General features: G+C 55.0%; 1 protein-coding gene across 1 annotated transcript; it reads left to right on the forward strand.

The window, feature by feature from the left end:
• Positions 1–6163: 6163 nt before the first annotated feature.
• On the forward strand, positions 6164–16537 carry WDR81 (WD repeat domain 81; the record flags this gene model as incomplete). Its single annotated transcript, XM_084238200.1, has 10 exons — positions 6164–9818; positions 10597–10704; positions 11214–11404; positions 11496–11686; positions 12239–12404; positions 12489–12654; positions 13278–13967; positions 14595–14740; positions 15019–15198; positions 16217–16537. The coding sequence occupies 10 exons, from the start codon at positions 6164–6166 to the stop codon at positions 16535–16537; spliced, it is 5814 nt and encodes a 1937-aa protein (XP_084094326.1).
• Positions 16538–19042: the final 2505 nt, after the last annotated feature.

Genomic DNA, 19042 nt, shown 5'->3' on the forward strand with positions numbered 1-19042 from the left:
AAAAGGATGTGTGGACAGGGATTCTTGATTTTTCCATGAATTCCCAGTTGGGTGTCAGGGTAACCGAACCGGAAGGATGAGGCTGGAATCTGAGTTAGCTCCTTTTGTATTCAAAACGGGCTCCACCAAGTGATTGTTGTAGTTCCTAGGAGCACCAAAATTCCGAGCCTGTGTTCAGAACATTGTGCCTTTAAGGAAACTTCCTGTCTTCTACCCCAGCTGATTGCTGGAAAGTGTGACCTCAGGGGACGAATCAGCTGTTACCACATCCTCCTTCTGGCCTGCCCTCCTCCATCCTCTTATCACGCCCCCCTATCCCGTGTTGCTGGAAGGGAGATGGAACCCCAAATATGGGGAACCTCATTTTTTGTTCTTTCCTCATCCTTCTCACTCCAAGACTGTCTTTCCTTTCCCCCTCCCCCCATCTGCTGGATAGCTCTTCAGAGGTTCTGATCTTGGAATGAGAGGTATTTCCTGTCTGCACTGTCAGCCCAGACCCACCCTCCCTGGTCTACTGTGAGGTTTGTTTTGGGGAGACCCAGAAAAGTGGCTGACTGGGATGTGGGTGCTTCAGGAACAGCTATTGGGTCCAGTGAAACAGAAGACCAAGCCTAGAGGAGTGGCTATGCAGAGCAAGATTACTGGGGTGAGAAAGAACCCTCCTCCCCTAGCAAGTTACCCCCTGCTCTAGTTACCTTTTTCCTCCCTAGCAGGATGCTCTTAAGGGGGTCATCCTGGTTTTGCCCAGTCATTCCACTTTTAACTTTTTAGATAACACCAGGTCCTTGGCTGCTCCATTTTTTATACTCTTAGTTCACAGCAAGGGTGCTAATGTGGAGTATCTCAGGGACTGCAGATAGAACACACTGGCCCCAGTAACCAGGGGCTTTGACTGCAGAAAGACCCAGGTAATGTTTTGTCCCAGCCCTGAGCTGGGAGTCAGGGTCACTCCAGGACAAGCTTAGTGTGAAGTCCCAGGACTGACTTGGCAAGGTTAGGAGAAACTGAGCAGGGCCTTGGCCAAGCTTGGAAGAAATCTCATCAGCTGCTTTCGTTCTCCATTATCCTTACATAGAAGTCCCATCTCCTTCCCACCCAAGTCCTTTCTCCATTTTATTTGGCTAACTCTCCATCATCCTATCTTCCCATTCTATAGGGCAAAAGCATAGGCTTTGAGTCCACAGTTTTTTTTTTTTTAAGATTTATTTTATTTATTTATGCATAGAAGAGCCAGGGTGTAGGCCAGAGGTGCTCGGGGTGAGAGGATTCACTAGAGATAGAGTGGGGAGCAGAACAGGCGGATCTATTGAAATACACTGCTGAGGGGAGCAGCAGGTGAGACAGGAGAGGTCTCCTGTGCTATGTGTGTCAGCTCCCTGGCCAGGATGGAATTTGTGCTGCCAATAGCTTGATAGCACTGAAATTTAACCCCTTGCGTCACCAGGGAGGCCCTGAGCCCACAGTTTCTTAACTTCAGCATTATTAACATTTTGGGCCAGATAATTTGTTGTTGTGGGAGCTGTCTTGTAGAGTGTGCCCAGTAGTAGTGTCTTTAGCAGCTTTCCTGGCCCACTAGATATTATTGGCAAGTCTTCCCTCTCCCCAGTATGACAGCAGGAGAGGTCTGTCGCACTATGTGGGACCCTCGCCCAGCGGCGGGGGATGGAACCAGCACTGCAGAGGCTGCGGGCAGCTTCACAGCCCAGCGCTCAACTGCTGCGCCACCAGGGGAGGCCTAATTCATGATTTATTGTTGGAATTTTTAAAAAAGATTTATTTATTTATACATACAGAGGTGTATGGGGAGTAAGAGGATTTCTAACAGGGTGGTCCCCAGGAAAGGGGGAGGTTCCAGGTTTCCTGCCCCACCCAAAGGAGGGTGGAGCTGAGCAGGAAGAGAAGAAGTTACAGAGGAGACTGAGGAAGGAGGGAAGCAGGATGGAGAGCCAGAAGGAGACCTGGAAGAGGCACATGGAGCCGAGAGACACATGAAGAAACTGCACTTGCCTTTTGGTCTTGGACTGGTTGAAACAGATGTGGGTGATAGACCTGTGGGGAGTGACAATGGTGGTTTTTGTCTTGATTTTGATTTTGCTCTTTTCCTTCCAGACTTGTCTGGTTGTTTCTGATCCTTTTCTGTGGGTCCCCACTAGAAGATGCTTTAGACTTGTGGCAGGCTTTGGGGCCTTGCTCTGGGCCAATCCTGTTTGGATGGACTTTTACCCACAAGGGGACAGGTAACTTTGGGTACTTGAGTTAGAAACTATATTCTTTGCCTTTCCTGTATTGTTTCCTAATTGTATTAAAGTTCCTTCCCATTAAGGTCTCATATGTTTTGTGTTGATGTGGCGGATGGCAGAACCTATTTAGAGCAGGCAGGTTTGCAGGGTCTGGGCTGCCCCTCTCCCTGCCCTGTAACAGATTGACAAGAGACAGAGTGGGGAACAGAACAGGCAGAGAGACTGAAACACACTGCTGAGGGGAGCAGCGGGTGTCAGAAGAGGTCTGCTGCGCCATGTGGGTCAATTCTGTGGCTGGGGATCGAACTCATGCTGCAGTGGCTGCGGATAGTTTCATAGGTTGCGTCTTAACCTCTTGCGCCATGAGGGAGGCCCCTGTTGTTGGAATTTTTAAGAAGATCGTATTTGAAAACATCTAGCACAATTCTGGCTCACTGGTGCACAGTTTATGCAGGAAACGTTAGCTTCCTTCACTTTGCTCCTTATCAGATCAGCAAGAGACAGCCTCATGGGCTAACTGCTGGGACAGCTGCAGCTTCCCTCCCTGACTCCTGAAGCTCCGGGAAGCGCAGTATTGAGATTGGTGAAAGGGAATTGTTAATTTGGTCCCAGATTCCCAAAATTCCAGGCTACTTGGGATGGGATTCAGGGGGAATTTGGTCATAGAGCTTTCACAGAGCATTTTATTTAAAGATGTGGCCTGCAGAGTGCATGTAGACAGCTTGCAGTGCTTGTTAAAAATCCAAATTACCAGGTCTAGCCCAGGCTGCTGAAGCAAAAATACATCATAAAGTATGAAAAACACTTTTTTTAGGGCTCATATTGGGGAAGGAGTCAGTGCTTTACAAATCTCAGTGCACTAGTATCCAGCAAGCACGCTCCTACTCAAGAGAAGGAAAGAGGGGCCTCCCTGGTGGTGCCGGGGTTCAAGTCTCAGCGCTATCAAGCTGTGGCTAGCCACTGTGGCATCAGTTCGACCCCAGTCAGGGAGCTAACGCATATGGTGCAGCAGACCTCTCCTGACCCGCCCGCTCTCCCCTCAGCAGTGTACTTCAGTCAGTCTGCCTGTTCTGCTCCCCACTGTGTCTCTGGTGAAATCCTCTCACCCCCGCACCTCTGGCCTGTACCCCAGTTCTTGTATGCATAAATAAATAAAATAAATCTTTAAAATAGTTTTACATTAAATAGTTAAATCTATTAATAAAAAAAGAGAAGGAAAGAATCTAAGAGGATAGGTGAGTTACACTCAAGGTCATTGCTGCATTGCAAGCCAAAACCACTAGAGGGCAGAGCACAAACAGACTTGCAGAAAAAAAGGAGTGCCTGCTCAACTAGATAAACCTAGACCAGAGCAAAGACTAGCTAGACCCAATTTTGTTAGTCTTAAGAATCAGGCTTACCTCCTGACCATCAAAATCTGTCCTCTGATCTCACGGTACTCACACAAAAGTTGGGGATGCAAGCTTGTCAAGGGACATCTCATTTCCCAAATGAAAAAAACTGCATGAACAAAGAACAGAGACCATTGGTTTTAGAATGAGATAGGCATGGATTTGGATCTTGGCTTTACTGCTTTTTAGCTATGTCACCTTGGGTAGGTTGTCAGCTCTTCATCCTAAAATGGATATACAGATATCCTGCACCTCCTCGGTGGCGCAGCAGATTGAGCGCTGTGCTGTAAAGCTGTCTCGGCAGCACGGGTTCGATTCCCGGCCGTCCAGGGAGAAACCCACATGGCATGGCAGACCTCTCCTGCCTCACCCGCTGCTCCCCTCAGCGGTGTCTTCGGTCCGTTCTACTCCCGGCTCTCTCTGGTGAATTCTCTCACCCTCTCGTGCCTCTGACCTGTACCCCAGTTCTTGTATAAATAAATAAATCTTAAAAATAAAAAACATATATTCTCTTCACGGGTTGTGGTGAGAATTAAAATAAAACAAGGTATGCGGCCCGCCTGTGTCTATGTAGGTATCTCTTTCTTAAACCTATCCCTTTCAAAATGCAGCTCTCCTGCCTGCCTGTATTTATGCAGGTGCTTCTTTTCTTAAATTTACCTTTCAAAAATGCAGCTCACTGCCTGCCTCTGTCTATGTAGGCATCCCTCTTTCCTTTATTCCTTTCCTCAATAAACTTTCCGTGTGCTGATGAAACAAAACAAAACAAAAACAAGGTGTGCAAAGTGCTTAGCCAGGTGCCTGGCTTCTAGTCAGTGCTCTGGTAAATGTGCTTGCAAATTACTGTCCAAGGTCATATGACCCAATACATCAGGGTTCCATGTGTCCATTCAAAAAGAGGAAGCAGAGGGAATTGGATTGTGGATGAGCCATTCCAGTTTTCTTTCTAAAGAACTTTAGTTTTTCTTTTTTTTTTTCTTAAGCACCTTTATGTAATGCCCAAACGCAACACCCAATTCCCACATGTGGCAAACTCTCTTTGGAGTGAGACTCAAAAAACAGAGCCAGTGGGTTCACTGCAGACAATAGCCTATCTGTCCTGCAAATGTCAGAACTGAGACCCCTCAAAGGGGGCATGTATTTTGATGCCAGCACTCTAGCTTCAGCTCCCTGTCTTGTGCTGCCCCCTCCCCCTCAGCCACTGTTGCAGCTGCCCAGCTCAGACCACAGTAGGCAGTCTCTGTGGCAAGGCTGAGGTAGATTTTCAACAGGAAGTATTGGGGGAACATTTCCTTCCAAGAACTCCAGGCCTCTGGGCCTAGTTCACTTCTCTCCCTCAGTTCACCCAGAATGAAAATAAACAAAAAATTATTATTTTTTTTTAAGCTTTACAGGTGGTTAGAGGAAAGAGCTCTGGGGCAGAAAGTCTGTGTACCAGATTTGCTACTTGGGCAAGCCACTTAGTGGATCTTGATTAAAGAAATGCAAACAATACTAACCATCCTCCCTATATGCAGAGTGGTGTGAGGCCAAATGTAATGTTATTGTTGAAATGTTTTGGAGGGCCTCCCTGGTGACACAAAGAATTAAGACTCACTCTATGAAGCTATCCGCAGCCACTGCAGCACGAGTTCGATCCCTGGCCAGGGAGCTACCCACATGGGGCAGCAGACCTCTCCTGACTCCCCCGCTGCTCCCCTCCGGAGTGTGTTTCAGTAGGTCCACCTGTTCTGTTCCCCACTCTGTCTCTGGTGAATCTTCTCACCCCCACACCTTTGGCTTGTACCCCAGTTCTTGTATGCATAAATGAATAAATCTTTTAAAAAAAGAGAAATGTTTTGGAATATTCAAAGCTCCTTCTTTCCGAAGGCTGCAGGAAGGCGCTGAAAGGACTTGATGTCAAAGGCCCCCGCGCTGCCTCTAGAGGTGCTGCTAACACTTTCCCTGTCTGAGCCCCAGATTTTTCATCTGTAAAACTAGAAGTGGGGATCAGCCCGCTAAAGGCTGGGATGTCTGGGCAAAGCCTCCCTAGATCAGCGTTCCGAAGCGCGCAGGGAGGAGCCGGGAGGGGAGAGGAAATCTTGTGGGGTGTTCAGCATCTCCCTTCCAGACTGGAAGGCAGCGGGGCCGCCACAGGCCAGAGCGGCGCGCCGGGAGGGAGGGTGCTGAGGCCGCCCGGCCGCGGCGGCGTGGAGGGGCGCCGGCGGGAGGCGGGGTCCGGCCCGCCCCTTCCATCCACGTGCGGTTGTTTCCGTGCCGGGAGGTCACGTGAGCAGCATCAGCTGACCCGTCACGGTGGAGCCTGGCGCTGGCGCCCCACTGCCCCAGCCCCGCCGCGCCGGAGCGCCGGAGCCTCGGAGGGGTAAGCGCGCCGCTGGCCTCCCCAGGGTGTCCCCGGCCCCAGCCAGCCGCTCCCGCCCCGGCCCCAGCCCCTCGCGCCTCCCGACCCGCCGGGCCGGCATCCCGGAAGCCTGCGGGAGGAGGGCCGCGGCTGGGCTCTGCCCTGCGCTGCCCCCAGGCGGCCAGGAGGGGATGACCCCGGGGAGCAGGGGGCAGGAAGTCGCTCTTGCCACCCGGGCGGAGGGCTGGTCGCCGCCCCCAAGCCCGGACATGGAGGAGCTGCTCCGGAGCGTGGAGAGGGACCTGAACATCGACGCCCGGCAGCTGGCTCCGGCCCCGGGGGGCACCCACGTGGTGGCCCTAGTGCCCGCGCGCTGGCTGGCCAGCCTCCGCGAGCGCCGGCTGCCTCTGGGACCCTGCCCCCGGGCGGAGGGCCTTGGCGAAGCGGAAGTCAGGACTCTCCTGCAACGCTCTGTGCAGAGGCTTCCCCCAGGCTGGACGCGCGTGGAGGTGCACGGGCTGCGGAAACGGAGGCTGTCTTACCCGCTGGGCCGCGGCCTCCCCTTTGAGGAGGGGTCCTGCAGCCCCGAGACCCTCACTCGCTTCATGCAGGATGTGGCTGCTCAGAATTATCGAAACTTGTGGCACCATGCTTATCATACTTATGGGCAACCCTATAGTCATAGCCCTACCCCCTCAGTCGTCCCTGCCCTGGATTCTGTACGGCAGGCTCTGCAGAGGGTCTATGGTTGCTCCTTCCTGCCAGTGGGTGAAGCCAGCCAGTGCCCATCATATGCCAGAGATGGCTCCTGTCCCCCTCGAAGCAGTCCTGCCTGTCCCAGTCTTTTGCGAGCAGAGGCTTTGCTGGAGTCTCCAGAGATGCTGTACGTGGTACATCCTTATGTGCAGTTCTCCCTGCACGATGTGGTCACCTTCAGCCCTGCCAAGCTGACCAACAGCCAAGCCAAGGTGCTCTTCATTCTCTTCCGTGTACTGAGGGCCATGGATGCCTGTCACCGCCAGGGGCTGGCCTGCGGGGCCCTGTCTTTGCACCACATTGCTGTGGATGAGAAGCTTTGCAGTGAGCTCCGCCTGGACCTGAGTGCTTACGAGAGACCCAAGGAGGAGGAGGAGATCACTGTAGCAAGGGATGAGTTAGGCATTGAGGCTGCAGAGAAGGGAGGAGGGGGACTTGAATGTCCCACCTGCCGGGAGGAACTTAGGGGCCTTGTGCTAGACTGGGTTCATGGCCGCATCAGCAACTTCCACTACCTCATGCAGTTGAATAGGTTGGCAGGTCGACGACAGGGGGACCCCAACTACCACCCAGTGCTGCCCTGGGTGGTGGACTTCACCACTCCCCACGGGCGCTTCCGTGACCTGCGCAAGTCCAAGTTCCGCCTCAACAAGGGGGATAAGCAGCTGGACTTCACGTATGAGATGACACGGCAGGCGTTTGTGGCAGGTGGTGCGGGCGGTGGTGAGCCACCTCATGTTCCTCACCACATCTCAGATGTGCTCTCTGACATCACCTACTATGTGTACAAGGCTCGGCGCACACCCCGGTCTGTGCTCTGTGGACATGTGCGGGCGCAATGGGAGCCCCATGAATATCCTGCTAGCATGGAGCGTATGCAGAACTGGACACCCGACGAGTGCATCCCTGAGTTCTATACTGATCCTTCTATCTTCTGCTCCATCCACCCTGACATGCCTGATCTGGACGTGCCCGCTTGGTGTGGCTCCAGCCAGGAGTTTGTGGCAGCCCACCGGGCACTGCTGGAGAGCCATGAGGTGTCCCAGGACCTGCACCACTGGATTGACCTCACCTTTGGCTACAAACTCCAGGGCAAGGAGGCTGTGAAGGAGAAGAATGTGTGTCTGCACCTGGTGGATGGCCACACACACCTGACCAGCTATGGTGTGGTGCAACTCTTTGATCAGCCACACCCCCAACGCTTGGTGGGGGTGTCTGCCCTTGCCCCTGAGCCTCCACTCATTCCCAGGCTATTGTTCCAGACCATCCAGGAGAGCACAGGTCGGGAGGACTTCCCAGGACAGCTTACAAATGGGGTGGGCAGGCTGGTTTTGGAGGCCACTCCCTGTGAGGCTGCCTGGACCAGAGACAGGCCCATGGCAGGGGAAGATGACTTGGAGCAGGCTACAGAAGCTCTGGATTCCATCCCTCTGGCTGGAAAAGCAGGTGACCAAATGGGCTCCTCCTCCTCCAGCCAGGCCCCTCCAGGCCTTTTGTCTTTCTCAGTGGCCTCAGCCTCTCGACCAGGCCGCAGGAACAAAGTTGCTGGGCCAGACCCTGGGGAAGGTGAGGAGGGTAAGATTCTTCTTCCTGAGGGCTTCAATCCTGTTCAGGCTCTGGAGGAGCTGGAGAAACTTGGCAACTTCTTGACCAAAGGCCTTGGGGGCAGAATGAAGGTGGCTGAGCAGCCCCAGGTCCAGCCACCTGTGCAGCTGCGGGACCTTTTCTATCGGGACATGCAGGCACTGGGTGTCTTATTGGCTGAGATGGTGTTTGCAACCAGGGTCCGAACACTGCAGCCTGATGCACCTTTGTGGGTGCGCTTTGAGGCTGTTCAGGGGCTCTGCGTACGCCATCTCAAGGAGGTCCCTGTGTCTCTGCAGCCTGTGCTGGATGTGCTCCTGCAGTTGAGTGGACCTGAAAGCCCCACGGTAGTGGGGAAGGGCAAGCTGGACCCTTTGTTTGAGTACAAGCCGGTCTCCCAGGGATTGCCCCCGCCCTGCCCGGCCCAACTCCTTAGCCCCTTCAGCTCTGTGGTTCCCTTCCCTCCATACTTCCCGGCACTGCACAAGTTCATCCTCCTGTACCAGGCGAGGCAAGTGGAAGACGAGGTCCAGGGGCGGGAGCTGGTCTTTGCTCTGTGGCAGCAACTGGGCCCAGTGTTGAGTGATATCACTCCCGAGGGCCTGGAGATCCTGCTGCCCTTCGTGCTGTCCCTCATGTCTGAGGAACACACAGCCGTGTACACGGCCTGGTACCTATTTGAACCTGTTGCCAAGGCATTGGGCCCCAAAAATGCTAATAAATACCTACTGAAGCCTCTCATTGGTGCCTACGAGAGCCCCTGCCGGCTACACGGCCGCTTCTACCTGTATACTGACTGCTTTGTGGCCCAGCTGATGGTGCGGCTGGGCCTGCAGGCCTTTCTCATCCACCTGCTGCCCCATGTCCTGCAGGTGCTGGCTGGGGTGGAGACCTCCCAGGAGGAAAGCAAGGGCCTGGTGGGAACTGCTGAGGATGAGGAAAGTGGGCTCCCAGGGGCGAGGCCCAGCTCCTGTGCCTTTGGGGAAGAGATTCAGATGGATGGGGAGCCTGCTGCCTCCTCGGGCCTGGGACTGCCAGACTACACGTCTGGCGTCAGCTTCCATGACCAGGCTGACCTCCCTGAAACAGAGGACTTCCAAGCCGGGCTCTACGTGGCTGAGTCTCCACAGCCCCAAGAAGCTGAGGCTGTGAGCCTTGGCCGGCTGAGTGACAAGAGCAGCACCAGCGAGGCCTCCCTGGGCGAGGAGAGGGCTGCTGATGAAGGGGGTGCCCCTGTGGACAAGAGTAGCCTCAGGTCAGGTGACAGCAGCCAGGACTTGAAGCAAAGCGAAGGCTCGGAGGAAGAAGAGGAGGAGGAAGGCTGTGTGGTCTTGGAAGAGGAGGAGGGGGAGCAAGACGAGGTCACTGGGGCCTCTGAGATCACTCTCTCCGACACGGTGCTGTCCATGGATACGGTTGTTCCTGGTGGCAACGGGGCAGACCAGGAGGAAGAGGAGGAGTCGCTGACAGAGCAGTCGGAGGGCAAAGAACAGAAGATCCTCCTTGGTGAGTTCTCAGCCTGGGGTTGTTGGTCAAATGGTCATCTGGTTTTCATTCAGCATTTGCTGATCACCTACTCTGTGCCAAGCAGTGGACCTAACCAGTCCGCAAGCAGTAGAAATGAGGGCCTCCCTCCTCGAGCACATGTCTAGCAGAGGAGAGGCCATATTGTAGACTATCTTACATAATCACAAGTTACACTATATTCATGCTTCAAAGAATGTGGCTGAGTGCTCCAAGGGAATATAAGGTGGGAATCACATCTGGTTTTCGGGGGTCAGAAGGCTTCCTCGAAAATAGGGCCAGTTGGGGTTCAATAAAAAGGAGGTAGCTAGGCAGAGACAGGGTCTTTAGCGGGAAGAACATTCCAGGCAGTGGAAACAGTATATGTGAGGATCTGAGGTTGTCATGGTTCTTTTGAAAAATCAGTGAAAAGCTGCCATGGTTAAACAGAGGTTGGAAGAAAGAGAGGGAAGCAGAGGACTGAGGGAGAAATAGTCAGGGCCCAACTAGTCCTCATTTAGGAGTTGGGGAAGAGTCACTGAAGGGGCAACCTACCTACAGGTTGTGTCTGAGGAGTGAAACCAGTGTACCTGCAAAGTCAGAGTCCCACAGGCTGCCTCTGCCACTGTTAAGTGGACGGTAGTGTGGAGTGAGCAACTTAGGCTGGGCTCCTTGGCAGAGCTGCAGCCAAGTTGGCTAGGTGGGGTGCTGTGGGCTGGGGTGGTTGGGGAGGCGAGCCCGCCGTTATCTGATGAGCTCAAGACCTGCTCCCACTCTGCAGATACAGCCTGCAAGATGGTCCGCTGGCTGTCCGCCAAGCTTGGCCCCACAGTGGCCTCTCGCCATGTGGCCCGGAACCTGCTCCGCCTGTTGACATCTTGTTATGTTGGTAAGACCCGTGACCAGTGTTGACGAGGGGCCCCTTCCCTAGACCCTCTACCTATATTTTTTTTAAGATTTTTTTTTATTTATTAATACAAGAGCTGGGGTATAGGCCAGAGGTGTGGGTGGTGAGAGGATTCACCAGAGACAGAAAGGGGAACAGAACAGGCAGACTGACTGAAACACACTGCTGAGAGGAGCAGTGGGCGAGACAGGAGAGGTCTGCTGCACCATGTGGGAAGCTCCCTGCTGGCGTGGGATCGAACTTGTGCTGCAGTGGCTGTGGATAGCCTAACAGTGCTGTTCTTAACCCCTTGTGCCCCCAGGAAGGCCCCACCCTCTACCTATCTTTGCCCACTCCCATCTCTGGTCACCTCCCAGTCAGTTTCTGGGTCCCAGTCTGAAAGCTCCTTTCTTGGGGAGGCCATGGAGCAGACCCTAGCAAGGTGAACTGGGGTGGCTCCCCTGCTGACCTCCCTTTTTTAGCTACTCAGGCTGCTGGCTCTTCCTTGGCAGGACCCACTCGGCAACAGTTCACGGCGAGCAGTGGTGAGAGCCCCCCACTGAGTGCTGGCAACATCTACCAGAAGAGACCTGTACTAGGTGATATCGTGTCAGAACCTGTGCTCAGCTGCCTCCTCCATATTGCATATCTGTATGGGGAGCCTGTCCTCACCTACCAGTACCTGCCCTACATCAGCTACCTGGTCAGTTACCAAGTTGGCAGGGAGGCTGAGGAGCCTAAGGCCAACGGGGATCTCAGAGGCAGCCTGGTCCTCACCTACTCTGTGATCCTAGGTGGCCCAGGGTGGAACCTCAAGCCCCAGTCGACTGAACAGCCGTAAGGAGGCTGGGCTGCTGGCAGCGGTGACTCTGACCCAGAAGATCATCGTGTACCTCTCAGACACCACCCTCATGGACATCCTGCCCCGTATCAGCCATGAGGTCTTGCTGCCTGTGCTCAGCTTCCTCACTTCCCTTGTCACTGGGTAGGCCGCTGCCCCATCACTGTTGGGGGGAATAGCCAGCTGAGGATGCTACCCAGCTTGGGGGGAGTCCAATGGCAGTGGGCAGAGTGTCCAGAGTCCTGGTTCTTTTTTTTTTTTTTTTTTAAGATTTATTTATTTGTGCATACAAGAGCTAGGGTACAAGCCAGAGGTGCAGAGGGTGAGAGGATTCACCAGAGACAGAGTGGGGAACAGAACAGGCAGATTGACCAAAGTACATTGCTGAGGGGAGCAGTGGGCGAGTCAGGAGAGGTCTGCTGCGCCATGTGGGCTGCTCCCTGGCTGGCAGGGGACCGAACTCATGCTGCAAAGGCTGCGGACAGCTTCATAAGTTGTGTCTTAACCCTTGCGCCACCAGGGAGGCCCCAGAATCCTGGTTCTAATCACAGCTATGTGACCCTGAGCAAGCCACACCTTTCTGTGCTTTAGTTTCCTCATCTGGCTTGAACCAGTTGGTCTTGTAGCTCATTTCATTTATAGATCCTGGGTCATCCCACAGAGTGGGGGACCAGAGCTCATGAGTTCTGTTTCTAGGTTCCCGAGTGGGGCCCAGGCCCGGACTGTTCTGTGTGTAAAAACCATCAGCCTCATTGCCCTCATCTGCCTGCGCATTGGGCAGGAGATGGTCCAGCAGCACCTGAGTGAGCCGGTGGCTACCTTCTTTCAAGTCTTCTCTCAGCTGCATGAGCTTCGGCACCAAGTGGGTATACCTACCTGGCTGGGGTGGGTTGGCCAGGGGCTATGGACTCACTGTGGACTGACTCCCTGGGCTTCCTGGACACAGGATCTGAAGCTGGATCCCATAGGCCGAGGCGAGGGCCAGCTGCCAGAGGTGACCTTCTCTGATGGGCAGCAGCGGCTAGTGGACCCTTCCCTGCTGGACGAGCTGCAGAAGGTGTTCACCTTGGAGATGGCATACATGATCTACGTGCCCTTCTCCTGCCTTTTGGGTACTGCCCATCATGTTCTGTCCCACGGCCTTTGTAGCTTTGTCTCTTCCCTGGGAAGGGCCCCATGTCCCCTGTGCCCCCAGACTCAGTTGTGGGTGTTAAGCACAGTTTCTTATGTCTAAGCTAAGAGATTTGGCCTCAGACCCCAAGTCCCAAGGTGATATATATATATACAGGAACTGAGTATTAGCCAGCAAGGAGGCTAGTGTGCCCTGGGGAAGGCAGAGAAGTTGGGCTGAGGCACCAATGTCTCCAGGAGCTGTCTGAGATGACTGCGTGGCCCACCATTTATGTAGATTTTTGCACAGGCCAGCCACTGCCGGTGACACTGACATCTCCCTGTGGTTAGGGGTGCTGTCATTCCTCCCCTGAAATCTAAACTCTGGGAGTGAGAGCACACCCATCTGCCCACCATTCTATTTCTGATGCCTAGCACAGCACCCATGTGCATACTGAGTGAACCCACATTTTACTGGGGAGGAAGAAGAGGATCAGAGATGAAGAGTTACTTGCCCAGAGTTGTACAGCCAGTACCTGCATTGACTTTTGTGGTTCCTGTGAATGGGTGGTGGCAGCTGTCTGCCATCTTACCTAATCTTAGGACCTCTCCTGATCTCACACAGGTGACATTATCTGGAAAATCATCCCCAACCACGAGCTAGTTGGAGAGCTGGCAGGGCTGTATTTGGAGAGTATTAGCCCCAGCGGTCGCAATCCTGCCTGCGTGGAGCCCACCGTGCCCATCACCAGCCCCGAGTGGGACCCCCAGGGTGGGGACTGCACCCAGGATGATAGTCACTCAGGGACCTTTGGGAGTGTCCTGGTGGGGAACCGGATCCAGATCCCTGACGACTCTCAGCCTGAGAGCCCCGGCCCTCTGGGCCCCATCTCCGGGGTGGGTGGAGGGGGCCTCAGCAGCGAGAGTGAGGACAACGCGCTGAAGCGGGAGCTGCCACGGAGCGCCCATGGACTGAGCGGGAACTGGCTGGCGTACTGGCAGTATGAGATTGGTGTGAGCCAGCAGGACGCCCACTTCCACTTCCACCAGATCCGCCTACAGAGCTTCCCAGGCCACTTGGGGGCCGTCAAGTGCGTGGCGCCCCTGAGCAGTGAGGACTTCTTCCTGAGTGGCAGCAAGGACCGCACTGTGCGCCTCTGGCCGCTCTACAATTCTGGGGATGGCACCAGTGAGACGGCGCCGCGCCTCGTCTACGCCCAGCACCGCAAGAGTGTCTTCTTTGTGGGCCAGCTGGAGGCCCCGCAGTGTGTGGTGAGCTGTGACGGGGCTTTGCACGTCTGGGACCCCTTCACAGGTGAGCGGGCCCAGGTGAGGTCTGTTCTATTGCTGCCATCCTGTGCCCTGTCTGGCCTCTCAGAATGGGGCCCAAGGCTGAGAGGGCTGGGGAGTAATAGTATGTGGTTTGGGGCAACCCAGTGAGGGGCAGTTAGGGCTTGGAATCATTTGACTCGAGTCTGAATCCACTCTGCCAAATTATTTACTAAGTGACCTCGAGTGAGTCACTTGGCCACTGGAAGCATCCATTTTCCCATCTGCAAAGTGGGCATCAGAACACTGATTTGGAAGCTAATGCATGTAGGGGTTTAGCTTAACATGAGTATGTAACACGTGTTTGGCAAATGGTTGCTTGATTATTTTTTGGCCTCTCATGGTAGGAAGAAATAAGGTTAAAAGTGGGGAGGGAATGGGATAATACTGAGGTGGACAGAGGGGGGTAGCATTCTTCTCTGTGACAAGAAAAGGTTGCTCTGGGACAGGAGCCTGACCTCGCCATAGAAGCAGAGTGATGGGAGGTCAAGAAACATCTTTAACATTGTCTAAGATCTGGGATCTGTAAGGCAGGTATTGGGCAGGCTGGGAGGATAGGAGGAGCTGGGGTTCAGCTACTGGGACCCAGATCCACTGCACCTTTTCTTCCCAGGGAAGACCATTCGCACGGTGGAGCCATCGGACAGTCGGGTGCCCCTGACCGCTGTGGCTGTCATGCCCGCCCCCCACACCAGCATCACCATGGCCAGCTCTGACTCAACCCTGCGCTTTGTGGACTGCAGGAAGCCTGGCCTGCAGGTCAGGGGCGTCTGGTTCCCTGAACCCTGGCCTGGGTACCCAGCAGGGAGGAGAGACACCAAATAGAAAGCTACACCTCATTTCTCTTTGGAGACAGATCCCCCACAGCAGAGGACTTTGGGAAATGGAACTTGAGCCTGTGACTCGGGATGCCCTCCCCTTCATGGGGGACAAAGGCTCAGGCCTTCCAGCTGTGTGGACTTGGGGGTGAGCAGGACCACAGGGAGTAGTGGATTGGGGCAGGCAGTAGCACCTCAGCCTTCTCCCTCTGTCTACAGCATGAGTTCCGCCTGGGTGGCGGGCTGAACCCTGGGCTTGTTCGCTCCCTGGCCGTCAGCCCCAGCGGTCGTAGCGTCGTGGCCGGCTTCTCCTCGGGCTTCATGGTGCTCCTGGACACCCGCACGGGCCTGGTTCTTCGAGGATGGCCAGCCCATGAAGGTGACATCCTACAAATCAAGGTGACAGACCAGCTCCCCTCCCCCTCCTCTGTTCTCCAGGCCCTTTCCTCTGCCTAAGGCCCACCCAGGACAGGCTCAAGCTGATCTCCCCAAAGACCGATAGGCAGGGAGGGTCAGGAATCACCTGCACTTCGGGGGCCTCGACAGGAGGCAGGCCACAGGGGCGGCAACCAGGGGGCTGAGTTGACCTTGCTGCTCCCTGGAGATGTTCTAATGAGTAACCCTTGTCCATATTTGTCTTGCTTGGAGGATCAGGGGTCGGGCCCTGTCCATGACCCAGTTCAGGTTAAATAAAGCTCAGCTGGTGCCTGTTTACTGCCCCCAGTGAGCAGAGGACCACTGAGCAGAGTCCATGCCCCATGGTGGACTGCCCTGGTGGGGGTGGGGGCAGGCCAGGCATGGGGATGCCCCCACCCTTACCCCATTCTCAGTCACAGACCTTGGGAAACCACTCCGAGAGGCAAAGGAAGGGAGGAACAAGCCTACTTGCAGCGAGATTTTTCCAAGCTGCTGGGATTCTCCTTCCTAAGTGGTGGCTGGGCGACATGCCCTACCCCTGCTGGGGGCATGCTGCCTTCGCTCCCCTGGGGCCCTGGGCTCCAGGTGTCTCTAAGTTCTGACTCTCCAAGAAAGTGGCAGAAGGGCTCCGGGGTCAGTCTGGGTGTTAATCCTGGCAGTGTCACTCAGTGACTCTCTGACCTTGGTATGATTGCTTAACTTAAAAATGGGAACGATGACAGCATCCAGAGTTGTTATGAAGATTAAATGTGGCCATCGGCACGTCTAACACCAGGCCTGAACATAGTAAGTGCTCAAGTTATGGGATGGCTAGGTTAACGACACTTCCGTTTACTCATATTAACTAACGTTAATGCCACACAGTGGGGTGGCAGCCTCTGTCACACTAAGGACACCCTGTCTTCCCCGGACGTGTTGTGGGAGGAAACGGAACACCCTAGGGTTCGGTGGTCACATAGGAGGGCGCAAGCCCTGCTGAGCCTCTCCTCTCCCTGGGCAGGCGGTGGAGGGCAGCGTCCTGGTCAGTTCCTCCTCCGACCATTCCTTGACCGTCTGGAAGGAGCTGGAGCCGAAGCCTACACACCACTACAAGTCAGCATCTGATCCGATCCACACCTTCGACCTGTATGGCAGCGAGGTGGTGACTGGCACAGTGGCCAACAAGATCGGCGTCTGCTCTCTGCTTGAGCCCCCCTCCCAGGCCACCACCAAACTCAGCTCTGAGAATTTCCGGGGCACGCTTACCAGCCTGGCCTTGCTACCCACCAAACGCCATCTCCTGCTGGGCTCAGACAATGGGGTCATCCGCCTCCTGGCATAGGCTGACGGGGAAGCGGCCAGTGAGGGTCAGCAGACATCCCCTGGCAGTCTATCCCTTTGCCCTCATTTCCCCAGCAGCTCCTTCTAGGAAAACCTCAGGCCCCTGCCCTGTGCACCCATGGTCTACCAGCCAGGGTGGAGCCAGGGTCCAGGCACCTGAACCCCCAGGCCCACCAAGGCTGCCAAAAGGGGTCTCGTTGATGGATTGGGGATTTGCTGCTCCTAGTCAGCAGGAAGCAAGAGGAAGAGTATGGAGAAGTATCGCTGTCCTCTTCTCCCCTTTGGGTCAACATGGTGATGGGGAAGCTCCGGGAAAGGGACGGGAGACTGGCCCTGCCCAGGCCAGTCTCCAGCCAAGGCCTCCCTCACCCCCTTACTGGACTCCCTCTGCCCATTTCACAAGGACAGGGAAGATGCCCCAGTCCAGGACACTGATGGTGCTTGGACTCCAGCCTCTAAGGAGGGCTGGTATTGATCTAGGAGGTAAGAGCCTTGGCCTGGGGTTTAAGTATCCACCTAGCCAGGCTCTGCCCGGTGTGGGGATAGTAGGGGAAGAAAGAGGGAAGGAGTAGGGGAAGGAAGATGGATGGGCCAGCTGGTGCCTGCCGGGATGACCCCATTCCTTGCCTGTCCACTCCTAACCACAGTGTTTGTGCCTTGAGCTGAGGAGGCAGCTCCTGGGCCCTGTAACCCTGGGAGGTCATCCAAGACCCTGAGGGAAGGGTCGAGAAGAAACATCTCTGCATCTCAGGTCTCTCCCAGAGAATAGGAAGACCCGGGCATTCCTGGGTCCTCACATTCCAGAGCAGAGATGAGGTCTTAGACCAGGCCCCTACTGCCTCCTCACTATTTGCAATAGATGTAAATATGACCAATAAATTCTTTGGAAGAGCCATGGAACCGAATGAGGCTTTTCTTGATGGTGGTGTCAGGGTTGGGGAAAGTTGTTACCCAGCAGCTTCAAGAGCAGTGAGGAGAGAGTGAAGAATAGGGCAGAAGGTGAGGAGGTGGCCTGATTGGTACTTTTCAGGCAGCATAGGGGACAAGGTTTTTGGTGCTTGCAGCTCCAGGCCATTGTCTAAACCCTCACCCTTGGGGCGGTAAGGATGCACTCTTCTTAGGGAGGGAGGCGGCTGGGACAGGCTAATTACCTAGGCATCACCTCTCCCTACCCCTTGCCTTCCAGGCCCAGGCTGGAGACAACCGAGCAGGGTCCTGAGCTTGTGAGGCTTAGAGATGGGCGTCCTATCCCGGATTCTCTGCATAGCTTCCTGCAGTTTCCCTTTCTCTCCCCTTGGAAGGGGAAGGCAGCTATGGGGGAGAAAAGGACATTAGAAGTAGGAATCTGGATGTGATTCTGAGCCCAGCTGTGCCCTTGGGCAGGTCACATGGCCTCAGGGAGCCTAACTAACCCTACCTTGTGGGGTCACTAGGAGACTTGACACAGTGCCAGGCTCCTGTCCCTCCTGGCTCTGTCCTTCATTTGAGGACAGCTTCCTCAGTTGTCTCCTGGACCTCTCTCCAGGCTCAGGGGAGACCAAATCCGTGGTGTCCAGGTGGCTATCTCAGGACTAGACGCCCCGCTGGGAAAGGGGCTTCTGGCCCCAATATCAATGTTTAACCGGATGCGCAGGTCAATATTTACCAGAAGAGAAAGCAATCTGAGCAGGGGTTGGCTGAGAGCAAAGGTCCTGGTGGGCGGGGAGGGCTCGACTGGGCAGGCTGGAGTCTGGACAGTGTGGGTAGCATCCAAGTGGGGCCAGAGGAACATCGTGTGCGGCAGCAAGAAGCCTGGAGAGGTACGAGGGAGGGGTGGCTTTGCATGCTCCTTGGGCAGGAGAGAAGGTAGGGAGCTACCCTCCTGGCTCAGGGGGTCTGGGCTGAGTCTGGGAGGATGGAGTCATGGGGAACCGAGGTGGGGATTCTGCAGGGAATCTCTGGGAATTGAAAAACTGGAGGCCTTTTCCTGCCAGAAAGATTCAAAAGTCCAGGTGGGAGGTCAAGGCCCTGGCCAAGTACCTGTGTGTGTGATGAGAATGGTGCCAGGGGTGATAGAAGGATCCTCCAGAAGGACTGGCCCCGAGATTGGAGTAGGGTGGGAAGCGGGGTGGGGGTGAGACCTGTTCCAGGCCGGACCACGACCTGCCCATCCCCAACAGCTGGCCTGACTTCCCGGAGCTAGCCTGATGCAGAGTTGGGGGTGAGGCTGCGTTTCCCGTAAGTCCAAAGGTGGCTCTGGCCCGAGTCATTCATTGGGTTCTGCGACTAGGTCAACAAAGCAGGTCTCTGTCCACCCCACCAGCCTTGCTGAGATCTCAAACCAGCCTGAAGAGGCAGATGGGATAGACTGCTGATTGGATAGGAGCTCTGGGAAGGCGCCCTGGTATGAAGGAAGCCCAGAACACGGTTTCCCAGAAGAGACAATAGCCATTAGTGCTGGGTATTGTACTCAGTTCTTCTGAAAACTCTTATTTTGGTCCTCACAATAGACGGGGGGAAGTAGAGA

This window comes from Talpa europaea (genome assembly GCF_964194135.1).
Source record: "Talpa europaea genome assembly, chromosome: 7".
Lineage (NCBI taxonomy): Eukaryota > Metazoa > Chordata > Mammalia > Eulipotyphla > Talpidae > Talpa > Talpa europaea.